This window comes from Puma concolor, chromosome A2, assembly GCF_028749965.1.
Source record: "Puma concolor isolate L17-30 chromosome A2, mPumCon1.1.hap2, whole genome shotgun sequence".
Classification (NCBI taxonomy): domain Eukaryota; kingdom Metazoa; phylum Chordata; class Mammalia; order Carnivora; family Felidae; genus Puma; species Puma concolor.
This window is the reverse complement of record NC_141668.1, coordinates 42,560,384-42,574,184: the sequence shown is the minus strand read 5'-3', so window position 1 is coordinate 42,574,184 and position 13,801 is coordinate 42,560,384. Positions and strand designations below refer to the sequence as shown.

The 13,801-nt window shown below is 42.0% G+C and overlaps 1 protein-coding gene across 5 annotated transcripts in view; it reads right to left on the bottom strand.

Moving 5' to 3' along the window:
- Positions 1 to 13,801, bottom strand: part of ELMO1 (engulfment and cell motility 1) — a 727,703-nt gene that overhangs the window by 278,736 nt on the left and 435,166 nt on the right. For all 5 annotated transcript variants that reach the window (XM_086692444.1, XM_086692474.1, XM_086692460.1 and 2 more), the window contains one exon: positions 671 to 775. In XM_086692444.1, the coding sequence (XP_086548570.1) occupies positions 671 to 775 (105 nt within the window). The remainder of the gene's footprint in view (positions 1 to 670; positions 776 to 13,801) is intronic.

Genomic DNA, 13,801 nt, shown 5'->3' with positions numbered 1-13,801 from the left:
CCAGTGGAGCAGCCCTATGTTACTGTCCCTAGGCTCCTGTTCTTTCACATTTAGCCCTTCCCACACCTGCACTGCCCACTCAGCAGGTGGCATCTTCTAGCTTCCTTATGCCTCACCCACAAAGGAGTTTCTCCTGGTAGCTGGAGTTTCACTAGTTTGTTAAGAAATAGGAGAGAAGACATTTCTTTTCCCTCCCCATCTCTCCCATTCTTTTCTTTCTTTTTGTTTATCTTATTGTGTCTCCAGCATTGGATTGAACAGAAACAGAACCAGAGAGAATCCTTGGTCTCTTTTGCAAAACGCAGAATAAGCCTAAGGGATCTTTGCTAAAGTTGGGATTGTGCAAGTTTTGAGTAGATGGTTCATTTCTCTTTATTGTTATTTAAGTCTAAGAATTTTTGTCATAATTCACTGCTGAACTATATAAGACATCATTTTTCGGTAACTATTGTGTGTTTTTTTTTTTAGATGTCATCATGTGAGAACATTTAAAAGTTAAAAATCCTGATTTCAGGGCCCCTAGTGATTTCATTTAATTTTAATACTTACTGAGTGATGAAAGGCAAAAGAGTGGAGACACACGTCTAAAGGTAACCCACTCCATATCTGTAAGTCTGAAATTCAAAGTCAGTAGGAGACCTACATCAACTAAAAGGTGCTACATGCTTACCCGGATGTAGGCATCCTGGTGGTGCTTGGCAAAGTACAGCATATTGTCCAGGGCTAACATCCCAGGAGGGGTCTGGGTAAAGTCCATGGCAGGGTTGACATGATTCTGTGGTTAAAACAAAATGTTTGATCAGATTAATTCTTCAGCAGATTTCACCAACCACCAGAAGTCTGATTTCTCTTCTCAAGACCAAAGTACCACCAGCCCAGCTCCAAATAATCAAGTAGGATGACATTTTTTATCTTCATGTAAACCTACATAAATTTATCATTTTGACTTTGATACATTAGATTTTCATAGACAGAAATAACATTTAAAATGTTGGTATTGGCCAAGTAATTTCTGAGGGCTAGCACTAGTTTGTGTTTCACATGGATTATCTAATAAACAGGCAACAGGCATTATTATTAGCCCCACTGTATGGATGGGCCACTGCCACTCAGATGAGATGAGAAACTTGCCCAGGGCCTCACAGCTTTGATTTGGCAGAGCAGGCGATGTCTTGTTTGGACAATATGTCTCAGCATGCTTTTGTTCCTACTTTGTTCTCTACCACTGGTTTATAAGTTGAATGCATTTATTTTGGTACTGCTAGCATTTAGACTTTACATAGCCTGAAAAAAGTTTATTTGAGAAAAATGTAGGCTAATCAATATTAGCTGCCATGAACACGTTCTGGCCAACAAAGGAGAGTATGCCAAATATGAGAGGAAAACATGACATTTACTTCAGACCTATTTCTAGCATTGGTCTGAGTCCACTCCAAAAATAAGCACAGGAAAAGGAAATCAAATGACGAAAATTAGCTCCTCTGAATCCAGTTCGAACAACCCCCCAAAGCTATGTCAGTGAAGCTGTCCAGGCAGAAGGTCCCCACGGCTCAAGGGTCATCAGTCTTGTTTGAATTGTGATCCCAGCATCCTCTCGAAGACTCCTATCAATCACACTGAGGGTATCAGATACAGCACTGCTGCTCTCAAGAGGTCTTACATTTAAGAAATAGTGAGTTTATTTTTAGGATTCTTTTAAAGAAACATACAGCTATTTCACAAACAGTCCCAGTAAAATAATGCCTGCTACGTATCAGGCATTATGTAAAGGACCTTGCATATGCTAACTCGATTCCGATTCCTCGCAAAACTCCCACAAAGTAGGTTCTATTATTATCTTGCTTTGAAAGACAAGGAAACAAGCTGAGCATCTGAGTGGCTTACCCTATGTTTCAGAGCCAGTGTGTGGCTGGGCCAGAATCCGAACTCCAAGTACAGGCTTTTAACCAGGATTTTAGTGCCACGTCATTGGTCCACTGGACACCAGTAGGGATTTCACAAAGATGACCAATGCAGGTCCTCAACTACTTCAGTCCTCCTCAATCAAATTATTCGCTCAGGCAAAGTGGGCCAGCCTGTGATCCATCCTTTTTAATAAAAGCTATAATTTGTCTACCCCTCCCAGACATAACAGACCCAAGTCTCTCATGCTCAATAAACCATGCCCTATTGTCTCCCACAAATAGGCTCTTACTAAACAAAAGCCAATTAGAAAATTGCCTTTGATTTCCTCTGACTTGCCCTAAATTATAAAGCATCACTGTATTTTATTTATTTATTTTTTTTTTTCAACGTTTATTTATTTTTGGGACAGAGAGAGACAGAGCATGAACGGGGGAGGGGCAGAGAGAGAGGGAGACACAGAATCGGAAACAGGCTCCAGGCTCTGAGCCATCAGCCCAGAGCCCGACGCGGGGCTCGAACTCACGGACCGCGAGATCGTGACCTGGTTGAAGTCGGACGCTTAACCGACTGCGCCACCCAGGCGCCCCAGCATCACTGTATTTTAGATGAAAAAAAAAAAATTTGTATTTGTGGGTGAACTAAGTGCTCGCTCATTCTTTCTCTCTCTTTCTCTCTTAACTGCAGGTATCATTTTCTCAGTTTCCCTCTCCTTGAAATGCTTGTTTCCTTTTTCTCTTTTGGTTTTAATAGCCAATGAAATGACTCTACAATCATGAATGTTGATAATGAAAAAAGTATAAGAATTATACTGCCAAAACATTTGAAAGCTTTCTAAACTGTGACAAAAATACTCTGAGAATCTAGCAAGGCCAACAGTTCCCCTAACTCCTTTCTTATTTATGAGGTGCTCTGGATACAGATTTATTTTCTTTTCTTGTTCCATGTTATTTTTTTCCACCTGTCTTGAAATGGAAGCTGCAAGAGCTTTGATAAATAGCTTGAAATTTTCCCTTGTTTTACTGCAAAGCCCGTGTACCTCTGTACATCCTTCTGAGATGCCATTTGTTAGTTCCTGTAGAAGCGCTGCTCCGTGAATCACATCAGACAGCTCTTGGCCCCCAGAAAAAGGAGTAGTGTCTGCCTCCCCTTCCAAAGCACCAGGAATTTTCACTTTGGGAAAATGGTACCAACCAGTTGAAGAAAGCACAGTTTACTTTATAGTGAGCATTCTATGGGGTGTTTGGGTACAGAGTTCCCAGAGATCTGGTTCTCTTCTGTTACCCCCATGCCAGGTTTTTGGCTGAATTATTTGATTCACACATCCAAGGAAAGGTTCAAGGTCTAAGACAGAATCTTCCAACCTGTTCCAGGCCATACACCAAGGCCAGTGGAGAGCTGGAATGGACTTCAAATATTATCTGGGCTGGTAGCATTATTTTATAGATGAGAAAACTGAGCCCTGGTGGAGAGCAGCGATGCTCAAACTTGAGCAGCCATTCAAATCTCCTGGAAGGCTTGTTAAAGCACCAATTCCAGGTCTCACCCAGAGTCTCTGATTCAGAAGGGTTGGAGTGGGTCTGAGAATCTGAATCTCCAAACAAATTCCCAGGTGATGCAGATGCTGCTGGATGGGGACCACACATCGAGCCCCGCCAGTGGCTGAAGTGGCTCATTTCAAATAACACAGGCAATACAGCAGACTAAGATCTAGAATCCAGATCCAATGATTCCTCAAATCCCATGCAACTTCTTCTACAGCACACTTTGAACCCACTAGTTCCAAAGTACAATGCATTTTAAATATACTCAATGCTTATCTGCTCTGTGCTTTGGCTTCTCATTGAGAAAACAGACTCCTTTATTCAGAAAAAAGTAATTATAATTTAGAAGCCTCTCGCTTCTTCTATTGCTCAAATTTCTAACTAAAATAAAATGCAACGGTACCTCCACAGGGGGGTAGGGAACTGTCATCAGTCAATATTTTCTACTCCCAAATGCTTCTGGTTGGGGAAGCAGGGCTGGCACCAGCCTGAATGATTTTTAAATGATCTGTGTTTTTCAATTACCAATGCCATGCTAGTCCTTCATTAGTGTGGATAATAAAGAGATGATTACAATAATGCTTGCCAGATGGCATATCGTGGGAAAGCCTTTGAGAATTTAGGAGTTAATATTTGTGCTATACGAGTGTCTACATTTGCTGAACAAATATAGCATTAAAAGCAACCTTTAAGACAAATCACATTGAGTGAATATTCAGTCTACAAAAAGCCATCTCAAGGATATTTTGTGTGGCTGGTAGTTTAAGGTCATGGTCTGCAAGTAATCTGACTAGTACAGCAGATTACTTGGGAGGTCTATCAAACCACATGCCTCCCACTCCTCACCTCTCACCCAGGAGCCTCACAACAGGCTCCCTAGAAGTGCAGTTATCAACCCTGGACACACCTGATGAAAAATCCTGACGTCCAGGCTGTACCCCAAGTGGGTTAAATGAGAAACTCTGTGGGTAGGAACAAAGTAACTAGATTTTTAAAGCTCCCCAGATGATTCCAATGTCCAGCCAGGGTTGAGAGCATGTTCCTAAATCAGTGGGTCTCAAATTTGAGAATGATCAGAATCTCCTAGAGGGTCTGTTCAAACAGATTGCTGCCCATCCCTTGCCCTCGTTGCTGATTCAATACGTCTGGGGTGAGGCCCGAGAATTTGCATTCATAGAAGGTCCCAGGCATTGCTAATGGTTACTAGGCCATATTTTGAGAACCACTGCTCTAAAGTCACAGTAACCCAATGCAAGAGTGTTTGAGGAACTTATATCCGCCGGCCAATGGAGTTAGAACCTGGATTCCCTGTACCAAGTGTTTGGTTAGGCAGAGACTTTATTGAAATGCCTGCTCTGGGGGGGGGGGGGTCATGGAGGCCCCACAGCTCTATCACTTGGCTACTTCACATATTTATCTAAGGAGGCTCTCAACGGCATCTGACTTTGTGACCCCCAACATAAACAAATGTTCCAAAAAGTTAGAAGCAGCTTCTAGAAATCTATGGATCCTGGCCCTGGTCTCTCTCCATTAAATTCTCAATAGTTGGGATGAATACAGAGAAGACGCCCTATCAAATCTGCCTTACAAGTGGGCAAGATGGCAAATATGCTGAGGAGCAGAAAAATAACTGTGACCAGCTGGGACTGGTACTGGTGGGCATCACGCCAGGCACTCCAAATGTGGGATTTCATTTAATCTTCCTGACTACCCAGTGAGGGAAGTATAATGAATGAGGTCAACGTTATCCAGCTTTTCCTACAGATGAGGGTCAGAACCCCTGACTTATGCAAGATCATGGCTAGTAAGTGGCAGAGTCACCACTTCAGTTCTGTAGCTTTTTTTCCTATTTAGGTTCGAAAGGTCTTTGGAGAATAGGAAGATAGGCCCCATTAGCGAGAAGTTTAATCACAAAAATGTAAAGTCCTGTAAAAAAAATTTTTTTTTTAATTCAAGCACATATCTACAGAATGAGGGAAATCTGGCTTATGAATAATTCATCAGAGTCCAGCTCCTCATCATTAAAATTTGATTCTTTTAAGTAAAACACAAAAGATCTGCATGGAAGAAACACCCAGTAAGATGCTAAGAGTTCAGGACAGCAGATCCTGAACTACCTCGCTTCCCCACTGTAACTCCCTTTCAGCTGCACATTCTCTTCTCCTTACCTACCCTCTCTAATACCTCTGCTGCCCTCTGTCACTCTGTTCCCTGACCTGCTGCCTCCTGCCCTTCTGCCCTTCAACCTGGCCACTTCCCCTGGTTTGAGAAGGCCACCCTCATCATTCGGATAATGGACCCTGATTCAACTGAGCTCTAGGACCACCTGAAATCACTAAACGTGCCCCCTCCCGGGAACTGTTCTGAATCCTAGGAGAGTTCAAGACCATTGATATTACCATGAACGAGGAGTTAGAGTTGGCAGTAAGTCCAAGAAGAGTCAGTTTCCCATGGCAGTCAGAAGTATCTCACAAACTGGGTTTCATTAACCCACAAAAGGAGCACAACAAGAAGAACAAAGGAGGTTGCACAGACTGGGCCCAAGTCAGGGCACATCTGGCACATAGGCACACACTTCTAGCACACACACAGAGAGCCAGCTCCTGACACATGGGAAACTGTGCATAGAAAAGTGGCCAGAGAAAAGCAAAAATGTCTAAACATAAGGCATATCAGAAAGGTTGGGGGGTGGGGGAGACTTCAGATATTTAGCACGGGGAGAAGAGAAAGGGTTGTGTGGTGTGGTGTTGGAGGTGGGATGGGCATTGTGGGTTGAACTATTACCTCTGTCTGCAGGCATCTGAAGGATGAATATTATTCTGTGCAGCTAAAAGAAAACAGGATTAGCTGAGAAGTTCCTGTCCTTAGAAATACTGAGACAAGGGCTGAGTGTACAGGAAGAGTGCTGTGGGGACAACCAAAGGTCAGAGGATTGTAGACAAGGACCTCCCGATGCCTCACAGCCCCTGCTTCATTCTCCCTCTCATCAAATAGCATTGGCATCTATGACTATGCAAGGCACGAGGGGCCTGACATGATCTGCTTCATCCAAAGATGGATTTAAAATGAAATGGTCTTTGAATATCTCTGTTGTACACCTAAAACTAATATAACACTGTTTGTTGACTATACTTGAATTAAAATAATTTTTGTTTCTTTACTCATTTTTGAGAGAGAGAGCGAGCGCAAGTGGGGGAGGGGCAGAAAGAGACAGGGAGAGAGAGAGAATCCCAAGCGGACCCCACACTGTCAGCACAGAGCCTGACATGGGGCTCTAACTTGTGAACCGCGAAATCATGACCTGAGCCAAAATCAAGAGTTCGATGCTTAACCAACTGAGCCACCCAGGTGCCCCTTAAAATAAAACAATTTTTAAAGATAATAATAATAAATAAATGAAATGAAATACTACTTGCCTTCAAAAAGTTTCCATCTCAGGAGTTATCCAAAGTCTTTACAATACACATTTTTTGAAATACACACATACACACACACATGTACATACACACTCATAAATAAACCCATACGTGCACACAATGGAAGATCACACCAAAAATTCAGGATTTAATGCAAATTTACTTAGTTAAAAATGACTCTTAAGAGGTCAGAAAAAGCCATGCACTGCCATGTGTACAATTCAGAAAAATCTGGGTTTCCTCTCACTTCATCATTTTGAACAGGCAGAGTCGAGACTCGCTGAATAAAAGGATAAGCGTGAATAGTTTATTTGGAATGTTGATTCAACAGTCAACACAAAGAATTACCATAAAAACTCAATTAAAAATGCCTTGAGAATAAATTTCCTTTAAAATGAAGCTGGTTATGGTTTTAAAAAAAAGCCTTCATGAATAATGAAGTAATGCTGTCAAGGTTTATAAAGATATCTGCAATTTTTCTATGGAGCTGAGCACACAGGATTCTGAACAATCCAAGCACCGTGGCTCACACTAGTGACTCCCTACTGGTTCTTCCCTCCAATTCCGGCTCATTTTTTTTTTTTACCACTTTGTTCAGAACCCCCTTTTCTCTTCTCCTTTGTCGCTTTAAAACAGGGCATGAACTAGCGCCAGCCACGTAGAGCGGGTTTCTCTATCTCTCCTCTTCACCCAGGAAGAGCACAGGGGAAAGGTCCACCAGAGGACACAGAACGTGTGCTACCACAGCCCCAGAGCAGCCCTAGCTCATCGGTCAGGAAGCCTGTTTCCCTGGATTCCAGCACAACTCTCCAAGCAGCCTTTGGAAGGCAGCTCTTTGCCATGATGGAGCCAAGTGCTGATGAAGCCACAGCTGCTACAGACGGATTCCCAGGAGGTCAAAGGGAGGCAAGGGCTGTGTGCTGCCACCCTGGCCTCCTCCAGGGCCAGCACTGCACAGCCCTAGAATAGAGATGGTGATGGTGGTGATAACAACTCTAATTGTGGGGGCAGCAGCTAACACACACAGTACTTAGTGGGTGCTAAGGGCTATACGGAGCCAGAGGTTATGACAGCCCAGGGGCCAAATTGGGTCCACCCCTTACTTTTTTTTTTTTTTTTTTTAATATTTATTTATTTATTTATTTATTTGTTTGTTTATTTTTAATATAATTTATTGTCAAATTGGCTAGCATACAGTGTGTACATGTGTTCTTGGTTTTGGGGGTAGATTCTCGTGGTTCATCGCTTACACACAACACAAAGTGCTCATCCCAACAAGTGCCCTCCTCCATGCCCATCACCCATTTTCCCCTCACCCACTCCCCCATCAACCCTCAGTTTGTTCTCTGTATTTAAGAGTCTCTTGTGGTTTGCCTCCCTCCCTCTCTATAACTATTTCCCTTCCTCCATTCCTCCATGTCTTCTGTTTAGTTTCTCAAGATCCACATATGAGTGAAAACATATGATATTTGCCCTTCTCTGACTTATTTCACTCAGTATAATACCTTCCAATTCTATCCGCGTTGCTGAAAATGGCATGATTTCATTCTTTCTCATTGCAAAGTAGCATTCCATTATATATATAAACCACATCTTCTTTATCCATTCATCAGTTGATGGACATTTAGGCTCTCTCCATAATTTGGCTATTGTTGAGAGTACTGCTATAAACATTGTGATAGATGTGCCCCTGTGCATCAGCACTCCTATATCCCTTGGGTAAATTCCCAGTAGTGCTATTGCTCGGTCATAGGGCAGTTCTATTTTCAATTTTTTGAGGAACCTCCACATGCCGCCACTTACATTTGCACAGTTGTGAGTTTAAAGGAAGTTTTGAATCTTGTTTTTAATCAAAAGAGGAATAATAATCGTGACATGTGAAAATTACATGAAATTCAAATTTCAACACATAAAGCAAGCTTTGTTGGAACACAGCCATGTTCATTTATTTACATATTCTGTGGCTGCTTTTGAATATGGCCTGCAAAGCCTAAAATATTTCCTACCTGGCCTTTTACAAAAAGACTTAGCCTACCCCTATTCTATGCATTTTGTCCTCAAGGCAACCCTTTGAGTTAAGAAAATCAGTCCCTCCTTCTTAACAAAAGTTAAAAAGCTCAACTAAAAAATAAATGTAAATGTTTTTGCTCCCTAGACAGCATGATGGCTCCTTTGTAAATGTTCCATGCTTTACTTACCTGGATAAATATGGTTAATTATTTTCAAGATTCCCAAGGACAAATTCTATTATGTTGAAAAGAATGTTTTCAGTAGTCTTAAACTCATGACTCAATGCCCCACCCTAGTGTCTTTGGGCCCCTTCTCCCCTCCTAACCACAGACAAACCTTGCAGTGGGCCTTTGATATACTCGGATATAGAAGCCTGCCTGCAATTTTCATCTGTTAGGAACCTGGATTGTGGCTGGTACGTGTTCTTCCTCTCTTCGATGTAGCTCTCATAAATGGCAAAGTCTGGCTTTAAAATTTGGAAGGCTATGGTCTCTTTTCCGCAACAGAATAAGTAGAATTCTTATGCCCACTTTAAAAGTGAAGAAACAGAAGCATAGTGATGTTAAGTATCTTGCCATGTACATACAACCATCTTGCTAGGATTTGTACCCAATAGTCCAGTCATGTTTTTTTTCTTTTAGAGAGAAAGCACTCGAGCAGGGGAGAGGGGCAGAGGGAGGGAGGGAGGGAGAGAGAGAGAGAGAGAGAGAGAGAGAGAGAGAGAAAGAATCTGAAACAGGCTCCACCTCAGTGTGGAACCCAATGTGGGGCTTGATTCCACGACCCTGGGATCACGACCTGAGCTGAAATCAAGAGTCTGATGCTCAACCGACCGAGCCACCCAGGTGCCTCCAGAACTCATGTTCTTAACCAGTATTCTAAAAGGAGAAATGGATAACTACACAATGGTAAAAAAGAATCACTTGATAAAATACCACACAGCCCTTAAAAATTGTGTTCACAGAGACATAGTTATTGTAAGTGTAAAAAATAAGAATATAAAATATATATTGTAGTCTGTGTAAAATTTCTACAGTTGTATATATTCCTTGGCAATGTGTATTTTATCTAGAATACTCTCTCTGTATTCTCTCTCTATATATACACATACAGTATATATACATTAGCAATATCAAGATATAGACTTAGCATGTAATTAGGAATTTTTTTAAATGCTTTTAAAAACTGGAAGGAAATTTACCTAAGTACTAATAGTAATTATTTGTGGTAGTGGGAAGATGGAATATTTTTTCTACCTGTCAATATTTTTCTTATTTTCTCTAATGAAAATGCATTGATTTTTACTTATATTCGATTAGAGGTGTGCCCACTATTCTCTAGCAAAAGGGAACAGAGGTCATTATGCAGAAGAACATGAGAAACAGTTTGAATTCTTGTCCTTGGACCCTGCTGAAAACTCTCTGCTGAAGCCTTCCCCGTAGGTCAGTATCCAGGTATGCCAGAGGGATGCACTGGGCAGAAAGGCTCAGCTCCACCTGCCCAAGTAAGCCCTATGCAGGCATGTGTATGGCCTAGATCCACAAACAGCATTTCAGACACTGTGAGATTAGAAGGGTTTCATTCAGATGGAAGAAGCCAGGAATAGGTCCTGTCTGATCCAAATTCTCAAAACCAGGGGCAATCTCAGGTCCTGAGGCCTCTTGAACTTGGGCCATTTCAGGGTGTTTCCTCAATATGCTGGCCCTGCCAGGGTATAGTTCTCTGGGCTTAAAGGACCCACCTCATTTATCCCGACCCTATTAAGCCAGCACCAGCTAGAGCCTGACAGTTTACACCACACCTCACAGTTCGTTAGGGGACTGTACTAGTCACTTCACCACCAACTGGACAATCCTAGGCCAGCCGCAGGTGATCACTTATAAATGTTGGCAGTTGGACAACTATATTATCTTGATGAAATTTATCAGCTCTAAAGTTCTCTGACCTGTAAATGTTTAGGGTTCCCCAAACTTATTGTGTTAAACTGACATCCAACCATTTTTGACCTACAAAAATGGTATTGCACATGGTTCAACCTAGTAACAATTGAGCTAAACAGATGCATTCACCCCCAGTGATCTTGAAAGTTCTTGAAAAGAGAGGCTCCTTATTTTAGAGAATAGTTCCAAAAGGAACTAGCTGGAGCTGAGGTTAAAAAGATCAAAGGTGTTACACAGTTTTGGTTTAAAAATCAGTACTGAAATTAAATTTTTAAATAAACATAAACGTGCATCTTGAGCCACACCTCCTTCTTCTATGAAATCAGCAAATACCAGGGAGGAATTATCTCTCCTCCTGGGTGTCACTCATCATAGCCAGTACAAATGCAGGCCACCCTTTGGTCTGGTTTCGCCCCTATAAACCTGCTCATCTGCAGAGTGACTGTGACTTTCTCATTCCTTAGAATAAGGACCTGATAAATAGGAATTCAACACCATTACCAACCAGAGAGGCAATAAACTCTGTAAGAGGATGAGGACTATTGGAAATGTTAGGTAAATAGCATGTGAATACCAAGTTGCCCCTAACCTTAGCAAACAGATTAGACAGAATTAAAAACTACTGTCTTAAAAAAATAAAATAAAGTAAAAAAAATAAAAGCTCTTGTCTGTCCTTGTGAGCTTAATGTGCTCCAGGAACCTTGTCTGGAAGCCCCTCCCTACACACATACACACACATACATGCATCTGCAAGGTTCTCCAAGGGGGAGGGTAGGAGAAACTGGAACTAACTCCTTAAAGTCTAACTTATTTTTTGGTAGTTATTTTACGAACTTCAACTTCCTCTAATAACTGGGTACTTTGGGAATAATACCTCCCAGAAAAATAACTTAAAAAATAGATACATGGCTTTAAACTGACGCTGTTATCACTAAATGCTATTTGTGAAGAAAATTTCACTCAAAATGCCCACAACCATTTTCTCAAAGTACAAAAATATGCAGGGAAATAATACACATTTGCACCCTGACAAGACAAGGGAGAGATGGAAGAGGGACAGACGGGAAGAGGGTTGGATGTCAAGCGAATCTGTAATTTCTTGTCTTCTCAAGAGTCCCCCTCCCAAAATAAAGATGTTCAAAGAAACCACAGCAAAATGTTAGAAGCCGTTAAATCTAAGTGGTGTGTGTGTGGACACAAATGCCTTTTAGATTTTGCTCTTTTTCTCTCATCAAAATATCCCATAATTAAAAGTTAAATTTAGAAAGTCTGCGTTTTATTAATCTTATTTGACCCCAGCAAATGAAAGTAGGTTAATCACTTTAGGGCTCTGCACCTTAAATATTATGGAATAATACAATGTAAGATCAAAAGTAGTTGTTGCCAGAAATGCAAATGGGTGCTTGCGTCTGGTATTACTTTTATACTGATTATGCTATCTTTTTCCCCTGCTGTATGCTGGCATGTGAAGGAGAACTGAAATATATCCTCAACAACGAAAGAGGAAGCAGAGAATTAAAGAAGACCCTCAGATATCAGTTTTTGTATTACCTTTTTGTGAAATTCAGTAGACTCCTCTGTTTCTCTCAGATAAGGAATATTAATAGGAACATTTCAATCCTGCACAAATGAATCTTTCTTAAACAGACTCAGTGTGTATACGGGTAGTTTTTGTAAAACCATTCTGAACATATTTCTATAAAATCCTCCCTTGTCTCCAAAAGAGCCTGATTTGCTCTCCTATTCCCCATTTTGCAGTCAAGGATCATTTTTTTTCTTCAGCACCCCGACATGAAGGAGTTTTGCCGACTTCTCACATGTCAGACACCATGCAGAGGGAGCAAAATGGGTCTGCTCATTCACAAAGCGCTCATTCTTCATCTGTAAGCTGGCAGAGGTAGTACCTCCCTCAGTGACCCTGTGTGTAGGGGGTGGGAAGGGAAAAATGAAGGAATAGCTCAAAGGAAGTACAGCCACCCCTTCCCCTAAAAGATCCCAGAGACGCCCACCCTGGAGAACAGTACTGGGAGAAAAGACTGCTTGGGTCTTGTGCCCATGATGTTCATGGGGCCTATAAATGGCCTCCAGATGGTCCTCCCCGACCTGGCTCTGCACAGATGGGAAAGACTCTGGTCCTTCACACTCAGTAGCACTCTATCAGGAAAGAGCCTGACTAACCACATAGGGCTGAACAAGCATACATAGGGGGCAGCAAAGCATGGGGATAAGTAGCTCAGACTTGGAGAGACTAACCCAAATTCCAATGCAATCTTCAACATTAGCTGATGTTCTTAGAAGAGAAATGTCACCAGGACGCCTGGGTGACTCGGTCGGTTAAGCACCCAACTTCAGCTCAGGTCATGATCTTTGGCTCAGGTCAGGGCTTATGGGTTCCAGCCCTGCATCGGTCTCTGTGCTAACAGCTCAGAGCCTGGAGCCTGCTTTGGATTCTGTGTCTCCCTTGCTCTATGCCCCTCCCCCGCTTGTACTCTGTCTCTCTATCTCTCTCAAAAATAAATAATAAAACATTAAAACAATAAAAATAAACAAGAAAAGAAATGTCACCTTTCTAAAACCCACTTCTTCACCTGTGACGGTATAGGTATTGCCTCCTTCAGTGGCCTGGTATGAAGCTCAAATGAGATAACATATAGAAAACGCCTTGAACTGAGCCTTGCACCAGGTAAGCTCCAGGGAAATGGCACCTGGGAGTTATTCACTTTCCATTGACAGTGGCATCAATGTCCTCTGCTACCTTCTGCCAGAGCTTCAAGTTCAGAAATCCTAGTCTTTATTGTAGGCCTGGTTGCCCTGAGGACATTGACTGACCTTGAGTTCTTAGGTGTTAGCCATCACTAATTGAAGTCTGGCTTTCTCACTGGTTCCATGGTTCTGATTCCCTGCACTACTCTCAGCCCACACTTAGTTCTCGATCTTGCCAGCATTGTGCTAAAGAGCCCATCTTACTGACACTGCTAAGCCATCCCCC